The sequence below is a fragment of the Rhinolophus hipposideros genome, assembly GCF_964194185.1.
Source record: "Rhinolophus hipposideros genome assembly, chromosome: 9".
In the NCBI taxonomy this organism is placed as follows: Eukaryota; Metazoa; Chordata; class Mammalia; order Chiroptera; family Rhinolophidae; genus Rhinolophus; species Rhinolophus hipposideros.
Genome location: NC_138055.1, coordinates 63,113,908 through 63,141,235, shown reverse-complemented (window position 1 = coordinate 63,141,235; position 27,328 = coordinate 63,113,908). Strand labels below are relative to the sequence as shown.

General features: G+C 38.3%; 1 protein-coding gene across 2 annotated transcripts in view; it reads right to left on the bottom strand.

Moving 5' to 3' along the window:
- Window positions 1-5,823: 5,823 nt before the first annotated feature.
- HMGA2 (high mobility group AT-hook 2) overlaps window positions 5,824-27,328 on the bottom strand; it is a gene marked incomplete at its 3' end in the record, with an annotated part of 130,933 nt that continues 109,428 nt past the window's right edge. The window contains exons 4-5 of one of the 2 annotated variants that reach the window (XM_081058456.1): window positions 21,764-21,796; window positions 5,824-5,871 (exon numbers count right to left, since the gene is read on the bottom strand). In XM_081058456.1, coding sequence (XP_080914582.1) covers window positions 5,824-5,871; window positions 21,764-21,796 — 81 coding nt within the window. The remainder of the gene's footprint in view (window positions 5,872-21,763; window positions 21,797-27,328) is intronic. The other variant, XM_081058457.1, reaches the window with a different exon arrangement.

Below are 27,328 nucleotides of genomic sequence, written 5' to 3'. Positions count from 1 at the left end.
GGAAAATCAAAGATATAAGCAATCATCTTGTTTACTTTCCTTTTTCCTTCTAGTATTGTACTCCATGGTCCATTATTCTTTGTCCAAGGAGACTAACATCTGCAGGTTACCAAAGAGAAACCGAAGGGGATATAAGATTTAGAGGAAGAGAACTGGGAAGAAGAGAACAACTCGGCAGCCTAAGGCTCACTGATAAGATGAGGTGCAAAAACCAGCAGAAGTGCACTTAGTTCAGCTACATTAGGTGGATGGGCTATAGGTAGAGGCGGGAACCTGAAGGATAACAGGAGTCAGGTGCTGAGCCAGCAGAAGAAAGACTACCAAGCAGCTCCATACTCCAATACTGTGGTACTTTCAACCAAGGCCAAAGTCAGGAGCCTAGAGCAACCAGGGCTGAGGGCTGGACTGAATGGCGGAAAGTAAACGTCCCCACAAGCAAATAGAGCTGTGTGGCATCAGGGACCCCTACACTGTCACTGTAATGAAAGCAATTTGCATTTAGCTGATTTTTCAGAGGTAATTCCCTTTAGTAATCAAATCCACTGAGATCAAGCACTGCAAACCATAATGGAAAAAGGAATCTATGCATATATTAATGATTTTCATGCATGGAATGTACAATCAAAATGGGGTTTGAAACCCTCATACCTTTGACCATGATCTGTGAATATCCCTGTGTGACGAAGATCAAAAAATGACAGAAACTAGAGGAAAAAGTTATTTTAAGCCCACCCTGAAGCCAGAGGCAGGATAACAGAAATAATCACTAACACTATATAGCACCTTCCATATGCCAAGGGCTTTTAAGCATTTCACATGTATTGATATATTTAATCTTCACAACACTTTTAGGTAGATGCAGTTATTATTTCTATTTAAAAATGAAAAAAATCCATCTCAGAAAGGTTATATGACTTGCCCAAGGTCCCCAGCTAGTTAGTGGCAGAGCCAGGATTCAAACCCAGGCAGTCTGCGTTGAGTCCACACCTTTCGCCACACCAGCATGTGGTACAATGGGATGTCTTGTCCAGTGTGCCTAGACACTGAAGAGTTAACAGCTCAAGGATGACCTGACCAAACTCAAAGAGTTACACTTGTTCAGTAAAAAGTCATCGTATGTAAGTAAAACTTGGAAGGAGTGCCTTCATTCTGCCCTCTTCTCCACTCTTGGGCTTCTTTCTGTTTCACTTCTCTGAAGTTTCATTCGTTATCTGTAGTCTGAGCCTGCGTCACGTCTCGCTGGCTGGAATGTTCCCCTTTAGTTCTGTTTCTTACTGCCCATACTCCTCAGCCATTTCCCATTCCTGAATTCACCAGAGTCGAGTACCCTAGCCCTGCTGAAAAGCAGCCCCCATCCCCTCATAGAAATGCTGCCTTGGCAGAGCCGCATTGTCCGTGCAGGATACCTTGGTGACGGTGACGCGGAAGTCTTTTTGTGAGGGTCTGCAGCTCTTCCTTGCAGAATTGGCAGAATTCAGGACGCCTCCAACCTCGTTCAGGGTAACTCAGTACGGTTATATTCACACAGCTCTCCATCAGGTCCAGCTCCCCTATGAGAAGTTTTGGCTCTCTGTGGGCATGGATGAAGTCTCATTGACCTTTACTGCCCCAAACAATATCCTGTACATCCTAGAGGCCGTGATTTGAACTTAAGTTTAAAGCTAAAAGATTCCTTCACATAATAATTTCATCAGTGCATTGCTTATTGTGTGAAAGCAATAGTTTAATTTTTCTAAAATTAACAAGAAAAACGAATTCAGAAATCATTTAGTGTCAACTCCAAAATATGGTAAAAATTTTATCTTAGTCATCAACTTACCCTCTTCTGGACATAACATATCCTTTTTGATTCTTTCTTTTTCAAGCCAAAGGTTCTCTCTTGGTTTGTTTATTTTCAGGAAGTAATTTCTTCTTATGTGCTTTTCTATATTAATAAAAATGAACAGACCGAATATGGGTTATATTAAATACATCTGGCCTGTCTCCCTCTTGGTAGGCTGAACTAATGATCCACCCCAGCAGGAAATGGCTTTCCCTCCTCTGAATTCTTGAAACTTGTTGCCTAAACAATTTACTTCATTCTTTTCGCATGCTGCCTGTATTTCTCTACTTGCATAATTTTCTCCAAGGAGGTAAACTTTTGAAGGGCCTCTTGGTCTGGGGCTTAACACAAGGTAGGCACTCACAAAATATAGGCTGTGAAAATAAATGAAGAAGTGAAATAATAAACTGGACAATAAGTTTCCAGACCAAAAAATGTCTTAATATGGGCAAGTCCTTCCTAAGAAGCTAAATGAAGAAGAGTTTTAGTGACAACAGTGGCAGCACAAACCAGAACATTATAGTTTTTTTTTTTTAAAAAAAAACACTATTATTAATAATCAACAATTGAGGTGGAAAGATGCTCTTGAACTTGGTGGAAGAATTCTGACTCTGCTTATGCTGTTTATAAAAGACTCCTACTTAGTAGAAACATTGTGCTTTTCATTTCTCATTCTTTTCACCAAACTTTTGGATCTCCCTGCAAGAGTTACTTGGAAGATAACAGGTAAATGAGTTATTTCCCTTATAAACTTTATCAATACGAACCTTAAGTAGAAATTCTCTAGTTTTAAACTACAGATTGTTTTTCCTTTGTATTTCTTCTAGGTTGGCTTTGTAGAATTAAATGTCAGACCCTGAAAGGTGAATTTATGGCAGTTGGTTTAATACGTATGATACTTTAAAGCTTTTATGACAGTGAGTGTAAAGGTCTGGGCACACAATGTGTGGGGAGTGTGACAAAATGACGTGTGAATATTTGTCTCCTTGACCTGTTTTGACCAAACATTATTATTGAACGGAGTTATGATAGAGGAGGAATCAAAACACATGGGGATCACAGAGGCTGTTATGTTTATTGTGCAGAACAGACAGTGATAATCCACTAGAGGAATATTTTCCACAAGCAAGCGATTCAAAGTACAATCATAGACAGCAACTCTACATGAAGAACAAAGAATAAAGTTAGAAGACACTCAAAGGAACAGGGAGAAAGTCAACTGCAGTTAAACGTCTTGATACTTTCTTTTCTCCTGCAAACATGCAGAAATGGTAAAAGTTAAATGTCCAGTCTTACTTAGCCGAGACCAACAACAGCAAAGAACAGTCTTATAAAATTTATCTCCCACAAAAATAAACTATATATATAAAAATTTTATGATGTTCTTACTGTTCCATTGGCCACAAGCTTTTTTTTTTTTTTCAGTATGAAAAATGAGGTATACTGGGGCTTAAGAGGTAGTAGTGTGTTTTGATTGTACAACGTAGAGGAAATAAAAGAGTAACTTCATCAGAGATGGAAATCGCTTGGTGCTCCAAGTTTGGCCAACACGAGCAACTGTGTCAGTTTTAGAGGCTGGCCAATGAGGTTTCAAAAAGGCCCAACCAAAGATATGGAATGGGACTTTAATTTTTATTAGCCACTGTGTATTCACTTATTTAACGCATAGTTAACAGTAATGTTGAGTTTTAATTTTCTCCATAGCTCCTTTGGTGATTCGCAACAGTGAGCGATTTGCCAGTCTCAGAGAGGGATGTGTCCTTGGAAGCTACCTCCCTGAAGTGGCTGGAAGAGCGATGGTTTTGAGTTTCATTTGGCTTCAGAATGAAAAGCCACACTGACACAGCCCTCATGAGAAACTACCTCCTGGCCCAGTTGATAATAATACCATGTTAAAAAGTCAGCACACTCACTAGGAGAGAAAGGAATAAACACTCTACATAAGAAGCGCTTGAGACATATTACAAAAATCACATTTGTGTAAAATACATGAAAATCTTTGTCAAGCATTTTCTCATATTCAACTAATCTTAAAAACACATATTTCTGATTGCATCGTGCAAAAGCTGAGCTTGTTGCATCTCACCTACAAAGCTTCAAGTTTCTTTGAAGGTTGGCTTTAATTTATTTATTTGCAAAAGTAGGTAAAAATGTGTTCCTTTCTAGCAAACATCTTTTACAAAAATAGTTTTGAGTAGGGGTAGCTGCAGTTTGAACTATTTCAAACGTTGACAAAAATGAATGCTGCAAGTAACAAGTTCATTCCTTTTGAAGTCTGGAGGTAGGTCTTTGCAAGTCAATTAGTCCATTCCTTAAACAATTCATTTGAGGTACAGACTTGGAGGGTAATATTTAAACATTACAGTCAAATTTTGTGTGATGTGTAGTGCGATTGAGAAAAATGACCCTTAAGAACCTAGGAGCGACTTGGTTAAAAAAATATTCAAGTTAATGTAGAAATCTAGCAGAGAAGCTGAAACAAGTATTTGTAAAATTTTAATTAAAAAAAAAAAAACCATAGAAAAATACATAGCCATGCTGAAACACAGTAAGGAGACTGCTTCTTTAACTGTAATTAAGTGTACAAAAAGAACCGCAGATGATTCGCATCACCTACCCATTAAGTATTTTTCTTGCATTGCTTGTGTATAGCAGCATGTAATAAGTACTAGACTGTAAATTAATTGTAACATTCAGAGGTAGTATTGAGTAGTGGGGATATATTGCATCTCTGGCTAAAAGTGCAGTTTGAATGAAGAGATGGTGAACTGAAGCCAAAGTAAAGAACCTCAGTCAGCCATCCTATGTCAAAACGTATTACTTGAAGTAACACATAAGCTTAATTTGAGGTAAGTGGTATTTAGGTCTTTCACGGAAACTGATACACAATGGAGAGAGAAGGAGAGAGAGAGAGAGAGAGACAGAGAGAGAGAGAGAGAGAGAGACAGAGAGAGAGAGAGAGAGAGAGAGAGAGAGAGAGAGAGAGAGGAGGTACTGCTTTTTTTTGTCTTGTAAATTGTAGCATAACTATAGCAAGAGAAATTTAGATTTCGCTCCTCCTACCTCATAATTCACGTGAGTTCATCATGCATTATTCTTGTACCTTTTCATTAAATTACAAAAAAGATAATTTTACTTGTCTAGGTTCCTTAAATGCTCTGAGACTGACAAGTGCGATTTATTGCTAAATGGCATTTGGCTCTGTAGGAAGTAGATTCTACTCGGATGAGTGTTTTCTTGAAAACGAGTGGACAAGTAAATTTATTACTCCTACTGATCGGTGTGATATTCATAAATATAGGAGTTGGCAACACTTGTTTGCTTACTTCCCTTTCCGAAAAATGAACATAACCTTTTCTCATCTGTTAGCTGAATGAAAGGATACATCAGCATTTCGTCTCGTTTAGAAATAAGAGTTAAAAAAAAATCATCAAGTAAGTGTCTATAAGATTATACGAAAAAGAGAGAAGTAGTATCTAGTCCTATCTTTGGTGTTCTAAACAGAAGCTTGACTACAGCGCGCGGGTTGGGTGGTGTTTGAGGCTTACACAGTGTCACACACTGCGCCTTTTCAAAGTGAATGCCCAACGTCACAAATGTGACACATTTCTTGTTTGTATGCAGTGCAGTGATTGACTAAACCTGATTCAGAGTTTTTCTCACCCACCCACTCTTGCTTATCAGATCAACAAACTATTAGTAGGTTAAGAAAAAAGAAAACAGTAATTTAAAGTTGCATTGTTAAACTGTGTCCCCTGTGTTTACAGCAGTTTTTCACTAAACCTGGGACTGTGAAGGGATTACAAAGAAGGTGATTAATATAGTCCTTTTAAAGGTTATGTGATTTCTCCCCCCCACCCCCGCCCCTCCCCCGCCCGCCCCACCCCATCCCAGATGAAAGTGGAAAGACCATGGCAACAGAGAGTAAGTGGTCACTGCAGTGTCTTCTCCCTTCAAAAGATCCAACTGCTGCTGAGGTAGAAATCAAATGTTGGCGCCTCCTAATCCTCTTCCGCCGACTCTTGTGAAGATGTCTCTTCAGTCTCCTCCTGGAACACACAAAGGGCACGACCATTAGCCTGTGTGGGCTGTTCTTACAAACAGTTCAGAGGTGACCTGTTTCCACAGCACATTATGCTTGCTTCAAAAGAGGATGCGGATGATTGGCAAGCCTCTCATTTCCAAGACTTCTCAAACTGTAATTGAGGAATCAAGGTGTTGTTTTTTCCCAGAGCAGTCATTAGCCGCTGTTGACTTAAGGCTTGACATCATGGCGGCTGGTCAGCAAACTCAATTGTTTGCAGTCCAGAGAATGTCAGGCCACACTTAATAACTAATTAGAGTAAAAAAGAAATGGCTAAATTTTTTCCGACAGCATGCTAGCAGTCATCAGTTTTAAAAACCAGCATACAAGTAAGAAAAATAAAGTTAAGGAGCTCCTTTCTGAAGGCATAAATAAATGCGTTTTCCAGATATTTGGTAATAACAGCTGATACTTTTACGCTCTTACAAGATGCTTGTAGGGACTATGTGTTATTATTCTCATTTTACAGATGAGAACATCAAGGTGCAGCAAGTACTATACCCAAAGTTACAGGGCAAGTAGGGTCAGGGGTCTGAGCTGAGACAGGCGCCAGAACCTGTGTGTGTGACTATGACACTGCTGCCACCAGGCAGAGGCAGCGTGAGGTCAGAAGTGAGCCTGGGAGGGCTGCAAGAGCTGACTGCTACTTTCCTCTCCAAATCCATTTCCTGGTTCTTGTATTTATTAAAGCACATTTTAAGACTATGACCAAAGTTTGGCATAACTGCTCCATCTCCATGTTCATTCCACATCGACCAAAAATTTAATACTGTGCTCGCCAAGCAGAGAAAATCTAATATATATGTTTTTGCAGGGCCTCCTCTTTATATAAATCTAATTCCTCCTCTTTTCCTTTTTCTGATTCCTTGTGGTTCTGGAGTTTGTTGGAGTTTCTGCAGGCTGGCTTGAGCTGCACAGTTCTCTTTCCTTTTCCTTATTTTTCAAATGTGTAGTACCTTTCAGGACATGGGTGGTAAAGTGGAGACAATAAACATTTCTGATAAAAGCATCCTTAGTGAGAAGATGATTTTTATCAAATGCTGCACATTGTCTTACAAGACGGCATGTGAGAAAGATCTGGGAGAAGAGGTAAACATTTACACCGGCAGCAAACTGAGCCCCTTTAAGAATGGCCAGCTTAAAACAGCTTATAGCAGTCTTCATACTTTAATAGATTTGATTTTCCACATGGCTTCATTTTGTCTGGGTGGCTAACTGACACAATTTATACCTCTCTTCCTTTCCCAGGTCACTACAGTACACCATTCAGTAACGCATGCCTTAAAGCTTGTCTGCATTATATGACCAAACTTCCATTCATTAGTGTTTGAAACACTTCAGCTGTGAAGGAGGTCCTAAATGCTACCATGTGTGACGCTTTTGCATAAAAGCAGCAAACGGGAGGAAAAAAGCCCACATGAACGAATACTCACACACTCACATGATCTCTCTGTCTCTCTCTCACTCTCTCTCTGTCTCTCTGTCTCTCTCTATCCTGGGCTTTAATCACAGGCCACTGCTTACTGCCAACCCTTTACAGAAGGTTTCAAACATTCTCTTCCCCCAAAGACTAAGAGAGCTGTAAATCCTGGGAATAAACACACATACAAATGAATGGATTACAGCTTAAAAAATATAACCACAGCAGCATCAAGTCATGAGATTTCACACCGGTTTTGTTTAGTCTGCTTTGGGTTATGTGGGAAATGTGGAACGTATGAAGCTACCTCCACTCTATTCCCAACCCCCAAACTTCAGCCTTCACATATTTAAGCAGCAGGTTTATACCTCTTGATAGGCAACAGGCCATGACCCCGAGATTCTCTATGGAGTCCTGGCCACAAAGAAGGATGTAGCATGATCAAAGGCACGGAGAGACGAAATAGAGACAAGCCAAGGTTCAGCTGCCCTATGACCTTGTCTTTTCACTTAATATTTAAATTCCAGAAAGTCAGTAAGCTGTTCAGCAGATACACTCTTCATCCATCCCCAAATGACTCATTTCTCATTACAACATGAGGTGCGGACTTTGGTTACTACTCTGAAACAGACCTCAGCATAAAATCCGGCAGGTATATTTTATTCCTTCTTCTCCTGGTTAAAAAATTAATAGAATTCAGTTAAGCTGGAAACCCTCCTGGATGTAGCTGTAATTATCCCACGTCTAACTGCTCAATTTTTCTGTACTATCTGGAAACCAAAGTACTTACAAATCCGGAAGGAAATAGAATTTTCAGGCCATGAACTTACAGAGACCTTGTAGTAAATGAAATGTGATCAGCTTTTCAAAACATCCCCAGAAACTTTGCTTGATTTGAGCTCTCGAAGTTCCTGATATGTAAGTGGTTTACTCAAATCCCTTAAATACAACTCAGCTGAAAATGATGGTTCCTCATAGTTTCCTTTACTTAACAGTTCTTAATACAACACGAACAATTGTTTTATTTATTTAGTTTTTAAATATTTAAAATTGGGTTATATTCAATGATTGTGATTTTTAAAAAAGAATTATATCCTAATATAGCTAACACACAATATCATATTAGTTTCAGGTGTACACCATAGTTATTCAACATTTATATACCTAAAGAAGCGGTCCATCTGACACCATACCATGCTATCACAATATCATTGACTATATATTTCCTATGCTGTATATTACATCCCCATGACTTATTTGTTTTACACCTGGAAATTTGAACCTCTTATTCCCCTTCACCTTTTTGCCCTCTTTTAAAATTTTTCAATTACAGATGACATTCAATATTATTTTATATTCATTTCAGGTGTACAGGATAGCGGTTAGACATTTGCGTAATTTAAGTGATCCCCCTGACTGGTCTAGTACCCACCTAGCACTATACATAGTTATTACCATATCATTGACTACATTCCCTATGCTTTAATTACACCCCCATGACTATTTTGTAAGTACCAATTTGTACTTAATCCCTTCACCTTTTTCACCCTGTTCTCATGTATCAACCCAATAAATCAAGTACCCATCTGATATCATGCATAGATATTACACACAATGCTATTGACTATACTACTTATGTTATACTCTACATCCCCATGACTACTGTGTAACAACCAATTTGTACTTCTTAATCCGTTCCCCTTTTTCACTCACCCTCAACCCCCCTCCCATATGGCAACCATCAAAATGTTCTCTGCATCTATGAGTTTGTTTCTGTTTCGTGTGTTTATTTTGTTCTTTAGATTCCACTTATAAGTGAAATCATATGACATTTGTCTTTCTCTGTCTGACTTACTACACTTAGCACAGTACCCTCTAGGTCCATCCATTTTGTTGCAGATGGCAAAAATTCATTCTTTTTTATGGCTGAGTAATAGTCTGTTGTATATATGTACCACCTCTTCTTTATCCATCCATCCATTCAGGGACACCCAGGTAGCCTTCAAAGCTTGGCCATTGTAAACAGTGCCTCAATAAACATATGGATGCACGTGCCCCTCGAAGTAGCATTTTGGGTTTCTCGTCGGGTAAATAACCAGAAGTAGTTTTACTGGGTCCTTCTTTGTCTCTTGTAGCCTTTGTTTCAAAGTCTATTTTGTCTGGTATAAGAATTGTTACCTCAGTTTTTTTGTTTCCATTTTCATGAAATATCTTTTTCCATGCCGTTACTCTCAGGCTGTGTGTGTCTTTCAATCTGAATTCTCTTGTAGGCAGCATATATGTGGGTCTTATTTTTTTTATCCATTTGGCCACCCTGTAGCTTTTGATTGAAGCATTTAATCCATTTACATTGAAAGTAACTGTTGATATTGCCATTGTATTTATTTATTTATTTATTTATTTATTTATTTATTTACTTACTTACTTATCATCTTAAAGAAGTCCCTCTAAGATTCCTTGTAATATTGGCTTGGTGATGATGAACTCCTTTAGCTTTTTCTTGTCTGGGAAGCTCTTTATCTCTCCTTTGATTCTAAATAACTCTGCTGGGTAGAGTAATCTTGGTTGTAGTTCCTTGCTTTTCATCACTTTGAATGTTTCCTGCCAATCCCTTCTGGCCTGTGAAGCTTTTGTTGAGAAATCAGCTGATAGTCTTATGGAAACTCCCTTGTAGGTAACTGACTACTTTTCTCTTGCTGCTTTTAAGAGTCTTTGTCTTTAACCTTTGGCATTTTAATTATGATGTGTCTTGGTGTGGGCCTCTTTGGGTTCATCTTGTTTGGGACTCTCTGTGCTTCATGAGCTTGTATGTCTATTTCCTTCACCAGGTTAGGAAAGTTTTCTGTCATTAATTCGTCAAATAGGTTTTCAATTCCTTGCTCTCTCTCTTCTCATTTTGGTACCCCTATGATGAGAATGTTGGTATGCTTGATGTTTTCCCAGAGGCCCCTTAAACTGCCCTCATTTTTTTTTTTTTTTTGTTTTTTTAAGATTCTTTTTTCTTCATGCTATTCTGTTTGGGTATTTTCTGCTACTTTATCTTCTAAATCGCTGATGCGATCCTCTGCTTCCTCTAATCTATTTATTCCCTGTAATGTATTCTTCATTTCAGTTATTGTATTCTTTATTTCTGACTGGTTCTTTTTTATATCGTCTATCTCCATGTTTATGTTTCCTATCTCATTGTTGAAGTTCTCTCTGAGATCATTGAGAATCCTTATATATAGTGTTTTGAACTCTTCTTCTGGTAGATTGTCTCTATTTTGTTTAGTTCTTTTTTCTGGAGCTTTGTTTTGTTTTTTTTACTTGGAACACGTTTCTTTGTCTCCCCATTTTGGCTGCCTCCCTGTGTTTCTTTCTATGTATTAGGTAGGGCTGCTGTGTCACCCAGTCTTAGTAGAGTGGTCTTATGTAGTAGGTGTCCTGTGGGGCGCAGAGCACAGTCTCCCTAGTCACCAGAGCCAGGCACTCCAGGTGTGTCCCATGTGTGGGTTATGTGCCCTCCTGCTGCAGTTGTGCCTTGGTTGCTGTGTGCACATCTATGGGAGGGACTAACCCTCAGGTTCATTGGCTATGAGGATTGGCCATGGCTACAGTGGTGTAGGGTTGACCTTATGGAACAAGATTCACTATAGCAGGGTTCTGGTGCCTGCCTAGTCTGCCCTTTGGGTGTGTCATCCTTGGAGGCAGCCAAATGATGCTCCAGTTCAGTGCAAAGCTGGCCATTAGGTGTGCCAGCTATAGGTCTCCTGAGAGAGGACCCTCTACATGCCAAGTTCAGTCATAGCCTATGTCCTGCCCAGGAGCACCTGGCATGAGCCACAAAGCAATCTACAGATGGTCACTGCCTGTGCTGTGCTTAGAGGTGCCTGAAGAGTCCAAGCCATGAACCAAGGCCAGCTGTCACTAGTGCCGAGCTTAGGGCTGCTCAGCCAGAAGTATGGGACATGCCAAAGCGAGATGCTGCTCGTTTGGGTTTTGCGAACCTTTGAGAGATTTTAAGACAATCTACAGCATGAGCCAAGGCAGGCTTTTTCTATGGAAAAGCTGCTGGAAGTGGCTTGGGTGGGCCTGAAAGTTGGATGGGGTGAGGTCTCAGGGAATCACCAAGGCGGGGCTTAAAGCGGATGTTAGCCAGGTTGATGGAGACTCAGATATGGTGCCCACCTGTGTCTGCACGCAGGAAAGGAAGAGGGCTCAGTAAAGAAACAATGGTTTCCACCAGCTCCTCCTGTTGGAAAAAGCTGCCGCTCCATTCCTTGTCCTATAGCCAGGCAACTCAGTTCCTTCCCATATGACCCTGGTACCTTTCAAGCAACTGCCCCAGTGCTGGAGCTCAGAACAAGGGAGTCCATCAGTGAGTAAGTCCATGGATGGCCCTTTTAAGAGGAATGCCTGGGAGTGTAGCCACCCTCTGTCTCACTCAGCCACAATCTCTGCTGGTTTTCACAGCCAGAAGTTATGGGGACTTCTCTCCCCAGTTGGGGTGGGGAGGTGGGGCTGGGACTGGGACCCCTCACTTCTCCCAGGGGGACCGTTGTGGCCTAGATATCCCTCCTGATTATTAATGGTCACACGCAGGTGTGGGGCCAGTCTGTTCCACGTCTCTACACCTTGTACCACTCAAGGTGGCTTCTTGTGTGTGTACTTAATTGTAGGGCTTTGGTTCAGCTAGACTTCAGCTGATTATCAATGATGGCTGTTCTGTAGTTTAGTTGTAATATTGATGTAGTTGTGAGAAGAGGTAAGCACAGCATTTGTCTACTCTGCTGCTGACTGGTCACCTGAATAGTTGTTTTATTAAGGTATCTTTCCATTGACCTTGAGATTCTTCTACTAGGAGCTGTCAGTCAATACTGGGTACATAACTAGGATGTCGGAGGGCAGGAGCCTCACTCCATTAAACTTTTGGCATGCTCATAATGATGGTTTCCTCAAACATCTAGTTAGTGTTGAGCTCTCTCTTCTTTGTATAACCCTGACTGGCCACCCTCCAAGGGACAGCATGGGTGCCAAATGGATGATCATTGGTGAGGTGTGTGGCACTTCTCACCTCTTCAAATCTCAGCTCTCACCTTTCCAGTGACTTGGCCTTTTGCTACATGTGTGGTTGCTGTGACAAAAGTGTTAGTGTAAAAAGAAGAAATATCCTCCTTGTTAGGGATGAAGATAAAGTTGGAAATCCACCCTCAGCTGCCCTAAGTGTCCTGGCTGGCCAGATCTCATGGAGGGTTCTTCTGTGGTGCAAAGAGTGGACAGCAACTGGTGACATAGGAAATAAGCACCTGGCTCTGTCCCCAATGAATCTTATTTCCATAGCAGAGTAGCTTCTAGGGATCCCTGAGGTTCAATCCTCTTCTGTAATGTAGAGGACACTGGCACTTACGACAGATAATAGCTTGCACCTTGAAATCTTTATTTAAATTGCTTCATATTTGCCACATATGGTCAAAGAACCTTTGAGCCCGTGTAGCTCCCCAAGAGCAGCTTTGAGGCAATGAGATTGAAATACTGTAGCCAAGAATTTGCACATTTCATTAAGGCCTAGTAGGCACGGTGGGAAGGCCAAACAGCAGCAGTCTGGTCAAGAAGGCTTACTCTTGAAACGGGGCTTCTGGCATGTAGGAAAAAAGGACTTTTAAAGTGGAAGTGCACAGTGACATTTTTATGAGCACCAGCCACTAAGGATTCTAAACACTGAACAGCTCCCAGCCAATCATGCAGTTATTTTACAAAGACAACTGAGGCTGCACCATACCAGGGCGAAACATGCACATTCTGGGGGCAGAAAACTGATGAGAGGGAAAGGAAAACAGGCAAAGGTGGAGAACTATATTTTCATTATGACTCTTGGAAAATTGCACTCATTTTGCTTAAGTTTTTCTTTTGTGAATGAAAAAAAAGGAATTTAATAGATGTAACTCTTTCCTTGCCTTGGCTAAGCTTGGACAAACCCCACTACAACCTAGAAATATAGTTTGCACATATCTCCATTCTTTTAATTTGGTTCAGCACAATGCATGTGGCATACACCTTTGTGTATACTTCCACTAACTGACTCAAAAGGAGGAAGAAGACAGCCCAGGATTCAACCCTATCCCCTAATGCTGGATGGAATTTTATAATGTCTTAAAAGTTTAATCACAGATTTTACCATACAGACGTGGGTAAGGGCGTGTGCTGGAGAAAAGTGCAGTATGTAATGCAAGAGCTGAAGCTCTGGGTTTAATTTTCAGACGCAGAGTAAACAGCAGGTCCGCAGTGGAAGGGAGGCCAGTAAATTCTAAGTCAAATTGAGAAATGGAAACACTCTTCCTGCAAACTTGAGGAGTTGTGTCACCACGATGCCCCTCTTTGTGTGTAACAAGAGGGTAAAATCACAGAAGTCCATATTGGCTTTGATAAGTCCTTACCCCCCCCCCCCGCTTGCAAAGAATCCTGCAATTCTTTTATTATAAAATATTATAGGCTAGAAATGCATTTGTAATTTATCTTGACAATACACTTAACAAATAACTGGTAATCTAGAAAGAGTAGTTATGGTTTTATGACATACTCTTTTTGTCATCTTAATATGTTTAATTCTTTAAGGAATTGGTATGACACATTTAAGAGTTTTTCACATTTGTTACTATCTTGAGCCAGTCCCGTCACAAGAGAAATAATGGGCTTTCCTTCTCAGCAATGATGAGAAACCAACTAGTCCTGCATCTGCAGCTAAGCAACCTGCAAGATCACGAAGCTGAGTTTTTCTATTTCTCTGTCAGATATTTTAACTTAAAATGGATTGGGACTGTTTAACTTAATGGAAAGTGATTATTTCCTCCAACTAGGAAAAGTTTATATCAGATTTTTTTTTTTTTTAAAAGTTAAATGGAACATACATAAACCATAAAATCTGGCAAGTGCAAGGGATTCTGGTGGAAATACTAGAAGGGAAATACGTTTTTCAAAAGGAGACTTAAGAAGTTGGGATGTGTATGGCATTTGTTCCTGATCTTTTCTTTATTTGAACTTTATGTATGTAAAAATATACAATCATCAGGACTACCTTGCATGTGTTACCATCAAGTTAATCAAGTCAGTTTTAAGGTCCTGTTGGGCAATGTTTAAAGTAAAGACGGCAGATCCGAGATGTCACTGGCGACAAGTACCAACCCTGACATTAATGGGTTGTCTATTTGTGCCTTATTCCCATTCTGTGAGAGCCATAATGATAATACCCATCAAGCTGCCTAGCAGGGTGTGAGGGAAACATGTGACAACCAAAAGGGAAAGCTTTGGGGAAAAAAATAAAAATCCTGAAAGATAATAGTGTGAAACTATGATTATTAATTACCATTATTCATTCTGTTCATTTCTTTAACTGTGATTCAATGATAGATTGTTGAGAAAGAAAACAAAAACAAACACAAAAAACGATTAAACAATGCCTCCAAAAGAAAACAAAGTAAGACATCTTTAGGTTTCTAAAATGCACTCCTGTTTGTCTCATTTGTGCCCTTGATCAGAGTTCCATCACTGAAAATATGGCAAACAGAGGTTACATGCATCCCTAGGATGCTACAAATGTCTTTCCTGGGATGAAGGGCTTTTAAAATATATCTCCAGAAGGGCGTCACCTTTTTCAGAGAGGGAAATCATTTTATGTCTAAACTAATTGCAAGCTTCAGGATCCTATAAGTCATAATTTCTGAGGATCATGAGTTGGATCAGTTTTCCATGCCAGTTTTAATTTTTATTGAATGAGCCTCATGTTTAAAAAATAGCTAATGACATGGCAAAAGTATTTTTGCATGACGGAAGCACTCAGAAGAAGGGAATTTATTTACACATTTCCAAAACTGTTGAGGAATCTTCTTGTTTTTGTGCAAAATAGTTTAAAACAATGGTTAGGTTGGAGGCTGCTTACTGGTTATATTCCAGATGTGTTTACTGCTGAATAGATTAGGAGAAACGTTTTCTCTTTGTTTTCTATGTGTATAAAACTTTGCATAACTTGTATTTGTTGCCAGGGAACAGAACGTTTCTGGATTTTAATCATTGTTGCTCCAATTGTTTTTCATGATCCAGAGATAGGACTTTTGAATAAGATTATAAAAATATCAGTAATAATAGTAATTAAACAAATAATTATTCAATGAACATCTAAGTATCCAGTCAACATTTCCTGAATGTAAAGAATTATCTTGGAGAAAGAAACATATTTGAATTCACACCTTAAAAATTTTCTTCAAAAGACTAGTTTTGAAGCTAGCTACTATTACTCATATTAATTTGGGTCAGTAAGTATGGATAATAAGAAAGTTTACATATTTAATAAACAATTGGTTTTTATCCAGTTCATATCAGAATGCAGAGGAAAAAGGAGGCAGACATTACCATTTTATTTTTTGCCTAATCCACAGACTTCACCGTATTGTTAAAAACAATCATACTCTTTTTAAAAAGTTCCTACAGGAAATTTGTCTAGTCCAGAAACACTAAATTTTTCCTTCTGGAGTTTTATATATTGCCCCAAATTGAGTGATGTTCTTTCACTTCGTTAGAAGTTTATGTCATGTCTACAAGACATTCCCTGCCAAGAAACAAACAGCTGGATTCATCTTGCCAATATCCCTCTATTACAACTGTTAGCTAAGCTAATTACTTCATATGTTTACAGTTAATAATCATTTTGATATACTTCCTCTCCCCTACCCCTGTGCTATTATATCATTGACCTACTTTATTGAAGGGTTAAACGCTTGTTTCTACTTGGCTCTCTCCTTTTCCCCTGACCTTTGCAATGGTAGAGGTCAAGAGTAAAATCAAAAAGTATTTCCTATACAACAAAACAGTGCCACTCAGCATGGACTTTGATATAATTCTTCATGTTTTACCAGTTGGTACCAAACATTTACTGGCCCACAAAATGTTTTACCAGATTGAAAGAGCATAAGTAGGAAAATAAATAAATCAGTACTCTTTATGACTTAGGCAATATAAATCACTATGCTCCCTGAGTGAGTAGAAGAGTGACTATTTGCAAGTTTGATTTATTATGAACTATTTACTGCATTGGCCAAGGTGCCATGTAAAAGATGAGTGTTAGAGTGAGAATGCTCTCCCCTCTTTCTCCTTCCTCCTTCCTCTTTTGTATGTCTAGACTAAAAGCCCCCAGTAAAAATGCCTTCTTTGAGAACAAGATGTTGACTGCAATTCATCAACTTGCTTGTCCCAAAATGAAATCTCTCATTTTGCTCCAAACAATGTTTAGGTTGTCTGAAATATAAACATCCTTAAAACTGCCCTTGAAGTCTCTGTAAAAACATTCAACAGGGTTGTTTTTTTTGAAGGGGGAAAAAAATCTCATGATAACCAAGGCTTACTGAGATTTCTTTGCCTTGGTACACACCACCCTCAGGAGATGTTACTTGCAGGTAAAAACTCTATTTTGAAATGGATAGCTTTGTTTCCAGTCTTTTAAAAACTGAAAACCTTCCAATTCTCTCATTGGGAAATTGAAAGGGAGCAGGTTTATACCTGTCTTAATTGCTAGAGGTGTAGCTTGCCAGAGCTATACAACAATGAGGAAATTGGATTGAAAGGAAGGAGAACTGTTGGTATTTTTAAAATGTGTTTTTACCCTTTGGGTAGGGCTCTGATGAGAAATAAAAAGTCTGAATTATGTATAAAGAATCACTTCTAATCTCAGTCTAAGGCCTTAAAAGGGGCAAATCAAGAAACAATAAGATACCTGACAAGCCAGTAAAACGTTGTTGGAAGTCTGAAACGGAGCGAGATTTCTTCTTATCTAAATAAAAACTTGAGAAACAAAGCTCTCTCAATAATAACCTGACACATTTCTGCTATGTCATTTATTAAAACAACGACGACAACACCTACCACTATTTCCTAATAGAGTTAAGAATGTAATCCATATGGCTGAGAATTCAACTGCTTCAAATTGTTAAAAAACTCGGAAATTTGCAAATTTTTATTTATTGCTTCTTTTATCCCTTTAAATGAAAATATAGTAGCAGTTCCTAGTAAGCTTTGTTTTCCCTGGTTTGGGAATTTTAAACCAAAGTGAATATTGCAGATTGTCTTCTTTAGATTTATAAGAGACTATAACTTTCCCATTAGGATTATGGGACACACTTAAAGTTTGTAGCTGATGGCACCTGGTGGATTTTTCCAAACACAAACTGCCGCAGTAGGGTTCCCTTTAAATTTTTATTCCTCCCCAGGCACATGTACTTATATACACAAACACAACTGTGTATCTAAATTTTGAGATTTATCACAATCCTGAGTTGGTCTCCTCAGAGTGAATTTTTTCACATTGTATTCCAGTTTCAAAAAGTGGCACTCTTGAAGCTGTGAGGAGGTTTCAGAAAATGATGGATTTAGGAGACTTTGCAATAGAGCCACTGCAATTCTAGATACCATGTCTTCCCGAAAATAAGACCTAGCTGGACAATCAGCTCTAATGCGTCTTTTGGAGCAAAAATTAATCTAAGACTTGGTCTTGTTTTACTATAAGACCAGGTCTTATATAATGTAATGTAATGTAATGTAATGTAATGTAATACTGGGTCTTATATTAATTTTTGCTCCAAAAGACGCATTAAAGCTTAATGTCTGGCTAGGTCTTATTTTCGGGGAAACACAGTACATATGATATACATATGGTGAAAGTGATCCTGACTGCTTTAGTCCTAATGACAGGATGTAGCAATTACTATAAAATTTCCCCCTTAGTTAAAAAGCATCCCTATTTTAAAAACAAGCAATAAAAACACTTAAGGTAAAAAGGATAGTAGTTTAAAACCAATTGGAATCCTAGAATTTTCTAGCATATACACCTCTGGAAATGAAAAACCTAGCATCCACAAGTAAGTCAGAACATAATAATACTCCCTGGAATTTATATAATTATGAATCTCTCAAAATATTCTTGGGAGTAAGGGAAGAGGCATTGTTATTAGCCCATTTCATAGGTGCATAAATAGGGCACAGAGAGATTAATTTGCCCAGTGATGGGGCCAGGAAGCAAAACCTAGGACCCCATACACATCGCTGAACCCTTTTCTTTAGATAAAAAATATTTAGTTGTGCTAAAATCTTCACCACCTAAAAACGGGATCTAAATGTAACCCCTCAAAGTACTGTTGAGGAAGAAAGGATATGAGCTTGAGTTAATCCAGACTGCTACATGGAAAGCCATCTGGGAGAGTATTTTGAAAGAAACAGATGAAAAAGGAAGAGATTCTTTTGAACGTACTGTAACATTTACATTATCCTCCATGAACTCCCATGTAGTCCCTGTGTTTATATAATTTATCACCGTGTCCTTAGACAATATAGATTAGGAAGCCCAATGAACTCATTCTTTTTTCTATTTCTGTGTCTGAATTCTCCTTTCAAGGGCAAATCTGGAATAGGGTCTGTAAGACAGCCAGATTCATCAGTGAAGACCAACTCCATTCATCTGTAGCTTCTTTGATATTCCTGGTTCTTTTGGGACAAATTTATGACTTTACTTATTTCTTGGTGTATTACTGCCCAATTTGCAATCAGTTTCAGCCACACTGATAATCTCCACCTATGATTTACTTGTTTCTGCCTCTCTACGTTTGAATGTGCCATTCATCTCATCTATAACGTCTTCCTTTCTTTCCCCTAATTTATGTCTCCATTTTCCCTTTTGCAAGTAAACAACAACAAAAGCAAAACTCTTCCAGGAATCACCCCCTTCATAATTTGCTTATGGTGTCCTACCCATTCATCTATGTCCCCTATGTGTCTCGTAAACTTTGACAATCTGTGTCATTTGCTTCAAATGGTCAAGCCGCTTCTCATGTCTGTTCACTGACCTGAGTGTCTTCCTCGCTGGCTGAACATTAAAATCACTTGGAGAGTTCATAAAAAAACACTGATGCTTGAGTCTCCAGACCAAATAATCAGAATCACTGAAGGGTGGGGCCATTGGTGTGTAAATAAATATTTAACAACTTGCTCTCCAGGAAAAAAAATGTCCTGATTTTTTTTTTTTAGTATTTGTCAACTGCCATGTTGTAAATACTCCAAACGTAGTGGATTTGAAGCCACTTACTTGAATGTAGATAGGGAAGAGATACAATTGGCTCACAAGAGCTGTTTCCAGCGCACATATGAGATTATGTGTGTGTGTGTGTGTGAGTGTGTGTGTGATATATGATGATATATGTAATAATCATATAAATATACATGGTCACACACACACACACACACACACACACACACACACACACTCCCCCATATACAGTAGTCCCCTCTTATCTACGGTTTTACTTTCTGTGGTTTCAGTTACCTACAGTCAATCTTGGTCCTAAATGGCAAATTTCAGGAATAAACAATTCCTACGTTTTAAATTGGGTGCTGTTCTGAGCAGCGTGATGAAATTTTGTGCTGTCCTGTTCTGTCTTACCCAGGACGTGAATCTTCCCTTTGTCCCGAATATCCACGCTGTATATGCTACCCGCCCATTAGTCACTTAGTAGCCATCTGGGTTATCAGATTGGTTATCAGAGATTGAAAGATCATATTCACATAACTTTTATTACAACATATTGTTATAATTGTTCTATTTTATTATTAGTTATTGTTACTCTCTTACTGTGCTTAATTTATAAATTAAACTATCATAGGTATGTAGTATAGGAAAACACACACACACACACACACACACACACACACACACACACACACACATATATATGGTTCAGTACTATCTGCAGTTTCAGGCATCATCTGGGAGTCTTGGAATGTATCCCCCTCAGATAAGGGGGAACTAGTGTGTGTGTGTGTGTGTGTGTGTGTGTGTGTGTGTGTGTGTGTGTGTGTAATTGTTAGGTGATTCTAATATGCAGCCAAGGTTAAGAACCTCTGAACTGGATTACACATTTCTCAGATGCAGTGACTGTTGGTTTTGTTTTGCCTCAGCTTCCCTATAACACCAAGAATAGAGACTGAATCAATGTTGCTAACAGGCCACACGAGGTTATTATTCATCTGTCATTCACATCCTATGATGCAAGAGTGAACACTGCAGTATCTTTGGACTAAAATGCACAGAATTATAAATTCACTTTCTCTGGATTCTCTGATTGATGAAGAATGAGACACTAAATATATTTGGAAGGTCCTACTTAAAATGTCAAGTTTTTGTTTATGTTTCATTTTATTTAATACTGCTTACAAACCAACACTGGATATTTATTTTTAGTGCCTCCTATCCCTTTCAGCTTTTAGGTATGGTAGCAGCCAGGAAAGTGATTTTTTTTTTCATATAACTCTGCTTTTATTCTTCTAAAAGCCCATGTCTAATTATTCGGATACATTTTCCTGTGTTTGGAAGCTTCAATTCTCTTCCACACAGCATTTTAAAAAAACAGTAAAAACATCAGATCGTGTCGGTGGTCTTTCCCAGGCAAGGTGACACTGTCCCAAGGGAACAGGGTGCGAGGTACCTTTTTAGAGACCTCTAGGGAAAGGACCCCAGGGATATTTTTAATTATATGAGAGAGATCTACAAAAAAACTTGGTAACCCATGACATTGCTTAATGACTTACCGGTACTTCAGCAGGTTCTGCATGATACACTTAGATCTCCTGACCTTCTATGTAAACCCAAAAGGGGAGAGCAGCAGGACAGTCTGACAGTTTAATAACAGCTCACGTACTTGGCAATCATATTCATTTATCCTTCAGTTTTCTTCTCTTGCAAGATACACTTCCTCAATAAATATGATTCTTATGTTTCAGTGGATAGATTACAGTTAGGACAAGGAATTCCAGTCATATGGGACAAGAGAAGTAAAGCTGGTTCCTAATATGGATGTACCCCAAGACTTCAGAGATTATGAATAATCACGGAAGCAAGACCCAAGAGTTCATCAATCTGCAAAACCAGTATAACTTAATTTCCCAGTTTCCCAGCCTTCTCTGGGGGCGTTTGGGGATCACCAAATGTTATGAAATAATTCAATGAACAGATTTGTTTTCAGTGATGAATCACGAACTGCTGTGCCCCATATCAGGTCAATGAAATATGGGTATTAAAGTGGAAAGGACAAAATTTGATGTTTAAGAATTGGTAAAACACATGATGACATTAAATGTATAGTATGTTTTATACACAAGGCACTGAAATTAACATTCTGTGTTTTAAACTTTTACGTTTGCTTCGTGTACTTAAGCAAAGGCCTTGACCTTTTAGGATTTTTAATGACAATCTCTGACTAGGTATTTCTGACTTTTTCTGAAGGATACAACAAATTGTTGAGTACTGCAATGCTGATGTAATCAAAACCAGAAAAATACTAATTAAAGGTTTAATTTGGGAATATATGTTTTCACTTTACTTTTTATATTAATTGGGAGGGAAAAAATCATAATGACCATCTCTTACCTGAGCAGGCTTCTTTTGAACAACTTGTTGTGGCTAAGGAAGAAGAAAAATAAAAAACTGTTATAGTTTAGAAGGAAACATACATAATGAAAAAAATTAAGTATATGTGTTTTACACATAAACACTTTTCTGCAACTAAAGATGAAAATTTCAAAGTTTGAATAGTTTATCTAAAGCTAAAGGGAGTGCTCGCTTCGGCAGCACATATACTAAAGCTAAAGGGAATTTATTCATCACCTCTATATGTTAAGGAAATAAAATGCAGGTTATTTCAATTAAAACATTCCCAATTAAAGTCTGGCGTGCATACCAGCTACATCAACATTAACTTGCTATTCAATTGAGGATGGAAAGGGCCTACTTTCTTAGTATTTTTTAAAGAGCTTTATTGAGATATAACTCACATAGCATAAAATTCATTCGTATGAAGTGTAGAATTAAAAGTTTTTTGATATATTTAGAAACTTGTATCATCATCACCATAATCTAATTTTAGAACATTTTCACCTGTCTAAAAGAAACTTTGTACACATTAGTGGCCACTCCCCATTCCTTTCTGCCTCCCTAGCGCCCTCCCATCCCTAACCAACCACTAATTTACTTTCTGTCTCTACATATTTGCCTGTTCTGGACACTTCATATAAATGGAATCATACAATATATGTTTTTTTCTGGTCTGGTATCTTTCACTTAGCACAGTGTTTTCTAGGATCATCCATGTTGCAGTATGTTATCGGTAGTTCATTCCTTTTTATTGCCAAATAGTATTCCATTGTATGCAAACACATTTTGTTTATTCATCGATCAGTTGATGGGTTGTTTCCACCTTTTGGCTATCATGAATAATCCTGCTATGAACATTCATACACACACACACACACACACACACACACACACACAAATACATATGTTTTAATGTGGATACGTTTTCATTTCTCTTGAATACATAGTCAGGAGTGGAATTTCTAGGTCACACAGAAAAGTATGTCAAACTTTTTGAGGAGCTGCCAGACAGTTTTTCAAAGCAGCTATACCATTTTACATTCCCACCAGCAATATTTGAGGGTACCAATTTCTCCACATATATGCCAAAACTTCTTATTCTCCACCTTTTTAATTAGAGACATCATACTGAGTGTAAAGTTGAACGTCATTATGGTTCTGATTTGCGTTTCCCTAATGACTAATGATGTTGAACATCTTTCCATGTGCTTATTGGCCATCTGTATTATCTTCTCTACAGAAATGGCTATTCAAATCTTTTGCCCATTTTTAAATTTGCCTTTTCATTATTGAGTTATAAGAGTTCTTTATATGTTCTGGATACAAGTCCCTTATCAGAATATGATTTGCAAATATTTTCTTGCGTTCTGTAGGTGAGTTTGTTCACTTTCTTGATGGTATTATTTGAAGATACCATCTGTAACAATATTTATTTATCTACCTCTATTTAATTGTTATGTTTCTGTCCATCTATTTTTATATATCTATTTAGTTGTGTATGCAGAGCAAAGCTCTCCACATTTGAGTGAAACAGCTGAGGGAAAATCTTCTACCCAGCCTAAATTAATTTTCAAGAATTAGAGTTTTAGAAAAATATTTAAGTTATTCTTTGTATTGTAAAAGGTGGATTTGAAGCCTAAGCTTTTTGATGGATTACTTCCAGGACTCACTCTCATGTCTGAATATAATAAGCCTGACTTATTCTATCTACATATCACTGAGATTTGCGAATACAATTGAGCCACTTTGACGTGGACAGTGACATGCTTTCATGGTTCAAATAAAAAAATAAAAGTTCCCCCAAATAACAGAAGTTAGAATAAATTCACTATTTCATGGAGGGGCAGAGCTCCTATTCATTTTCCTGCCTCTCAGAATATCTGTGATAGTGTGATGTCTTATTGCTGCTGTATTAAACATATATAAAAATCATCAGAGCTTTTTTGTAGATGAACAAAACAGAAATGGCAAAATACTTCAGTTCACTGAAAACAAAGTTCTTACCTTTGACTTTAAATCACAGTTAAACCTGAGATTTAAAGCTCAGGTTTTTTGTTTTGTTTTGTTTTTTATTAGTTTCAGGTGCACAAGACAAAGTAATACTTAGACGTTTATCATTTATATCCTTCACACTGTGTGAACCCACCTCCCCCCATTCACTATCCTTCTGACATCGCATAGAGCCGTTACATTTCCACTGTCTCTATTCCTAATGCTGTACTCCACTTCTTGTAAGTATATTCATACATATATATATACATACATACATACATACATACATACATACATACATATACACACACATATATGTGTAAACTTGTAGTTGACATTCCTTATTGTTCAGCTTCAGCTTCAGGTGTACAGTGCAGTGATCAGGCATCTACATCATCCCTGAGGTGGTCTCCCAAATGGGACAAGTATCCATTGGACACCCTACAAAATCTTTACAACATTATTGATTACATTCCCCAAATTAATTTTCAAAACCCCGTGGCCATCTTGTGGTTACCGACTGTTTTCTAATCCCCTCACCTTCCCCCTTATCCCCACCCCCCTCCCATCTAGCAACCCTCAGTTTTTCCTCTATGTTTTGAGATGATGTTTTCCCCAGGTGGAATCGAACCAAGGATGATTAGGGCTTCTTGCCTTTTAGGATTCAAAAGTGTGTGCTAAGAGAGTAGTATTCATTTCAACAGAGTCATTTGTAAGAACAGACCACTTTTCTTCCTTCTCTTTTTTTCCTGCCGATTACACCTGTACACAAGTTTACTCCCAAACCGTTTCAAATCCGCACACATTCTTGCAGGCTGACGGGTTCCTACTGCTCAGAAGTCCCCCTCCTTTTTTGGCTGAGGATCCTGCATTCATGTGACTCCTGCACACTGCGGGGCTCAATGAAATCCTCTGAAAGGGCTGCCAGCTCACCCAATTTTCCATGAATTAGGTCCTGACACTTCAATGAGGGGAAAGACAATGTCTGAAACTCTGCCAGCCCTGGCTCCCAGCCTAGTCCATGTCACAGAACTTCTACCAGCTGCCCTCCCTTCTACACAGCACTTCATACTTTTCAGACCACCAAACAAACAGACCCTTGAATACTTTCAATACTGGTTGGGGTTATGGCTGCCAGGATGTTTTCCCAGCTTCTGGCACCCAGTGGCTCCAGACTGTGCCGAGAAAGTTTTCTGTTGTTGTTATTTTGTTTTGTTTTTATTTTTATGAATGGCTTTGGTAGAAAATGCAGACGGAAGCATAATACTACTGCCATTCATAAAAAGGGAAAGGAAACAAACTGCTGTCTGGAAATCTTTGGGACACCAAACAAACTGCAAGTCTCTTATCTTCCTTGAGACATCTCCTGGCTTAGGACTAAATGTTGATACCTAGAAACCAGTTGCCCCTTAAGGTTTTTATCATTAAACACATGGTTGATCACATATTTTCAAAAGAAGGACTGAATAATATCAACTATGCGTATTCATCTTTAGAGTGGTTAGCAGTATATTTTCCTGCACCTTAATACATGACTATTATTTTGTACACACATTTCTCATATAAAAGCTTAAAATCATTTCTATTTTTAACATCTGCCCTTTGTGACTAGAAGGACCCCAGGGCTTACTATTTCTATTTGTTCCCAGGGAAACTAAGGCACAGGGAATTTAAATAACTTCCCTGAGATCCTTTTCTAAACCCAAGTTTTCTAATTCTCTAAGTAATGATCTGAGGAAACCAGTTCTAATCCTAAAAAAAAAAAAGTCTATGTAACTTTACTAACAATTGTCATCCTAATAAACTTTAATTTTTAAAAAAAAAAAAAAGGTCAAATCTAATCCAATCCGGGAAGAAAAGCTTCATGGCCTTGATTTCCATCTCTAGATTCTCCTTCATTGGGGTCTCTCCCATTTCTCCAGGGGAAGCGTTGGCTGCCTCAGTAGCGTGCCTGTTTGATTCTCCTGGGTTGGTGATGAAAAGTGCGTCCCTGGGGACAAGAGTTAGGCCCACAAAATCCAGCTGCTCCCACACCCCTCTCGGAGAGTCTTCCTTCCTTATCAACTGTGGAGGGTCCTTTGAAAGGCCTGAGTTTCATAACAACTCTTTTATTGAGCAGAGAGCAAAGCCCTCCAAGTGGCTTATTTAGACAATTCTGAAGATTCTGTCTCTAGTAAGTCTGGACACATGGTGAATTTAAACAGTTTGGGCACTTTGTCGACTTAGCATGCAAACCTCTCAGGGAACGGAGGTTTTGAGTTCCTTATGTTAAGAGGTTGTTATACCCTTCACAAACTTGGAATGAAAATGTCTCATTCCACTATTGCATTTCAATTTCCAGAAGACAATGGGTGAAAGAGAGATTCCTCCCAGAACAAAACAACATCATCAATAACAAGAGTTTGAAAAAAATTCTTTGGATTAATATAATGTTAAAAGAAAACTCTGAGGAGATCTAAAAGACCCTGTGAATCAGAAGTAGATTAAGAAGGGCCCTCTTGGGGACTTCAACGTGTTGCTCTCTCTGCAGGTTAACCCTTATATTGCACTAACTCAGCCAATTCAAAGTATGTATAATTGTTAAGCAAATTACTATGATTGTTTGTAAATAGCTTAGGATACAGCATGCTGAGAAGGGGCAAAGGACAGGAAAAAGGAAAGACCATGTTCTTGGATTTTTGAGATCATACAGCAAATCAGTATTTTTCCAAATGAAAAGAAAAATACTATTGAGTTTTTAATGTCCACAGAATATTTCGGTTTTTAAGATTTTGTAGGAAGGCATTTGTGTAGGAGGTAGTCTGCCACCCATCTATTTCAAAATAATTAAGGGGTTCCCCATCCCTCCTGAGAATCTAACCTATGGTTCCTGGATGGGAGTCTAGCTATTTTAAAAACTGATACTTACACAGCTAAGCCACCCCTTCTAGTAGGCACTGAAAGAAAAGCCTTCATAACAAAAAGACTTAGATGTTAGTCAATCATTTTACCACTAATCTCAACATTAAATGAAAAGAGGCTTGAATTGGGCTTACCAATTTAATTTTTTAAAAAATGAAGTACCATGTATAGTAAAGTAAGCATGATCGACTACGCAAAGGGTCTTAAGTTGACCTTTGAGAAAAAATAGCCCTTCATTGGAATCTCTGCAGATGGGTCTTTTGATTTTATGTAAGCAGCAGTTTAATCAAATTATATCGTTGGTTTTTTGCCATCCAGTAGTAGATGGTTTTGCTCACTTTGTTTTAAAATCATAAGACCATTGTCTAATCAAGAGGTACTTCTGTTTCCTAGCATAATCTTTTTACATGTAGATTCTTTTTAATTCTCATAGCAGTCTAGGGTAAGACAGATCCCCTAGCTATTTACTAAAGAAGAATTTTGAAACTCTCATTGCTTTTGTGAGATGTGAAAGGCCCCTAAAATGTAACTCTCGTTTCTTATTTTTAAGTTCGTTAGCCAACTAAGTAACATCTCACAAGATAAGCTCAGTTATTTAAAATTAAATACCATATCATACTAAAAATATTTGGTAAAAAGATACTGATTTTTAAACTTCCGAAGGAGTCC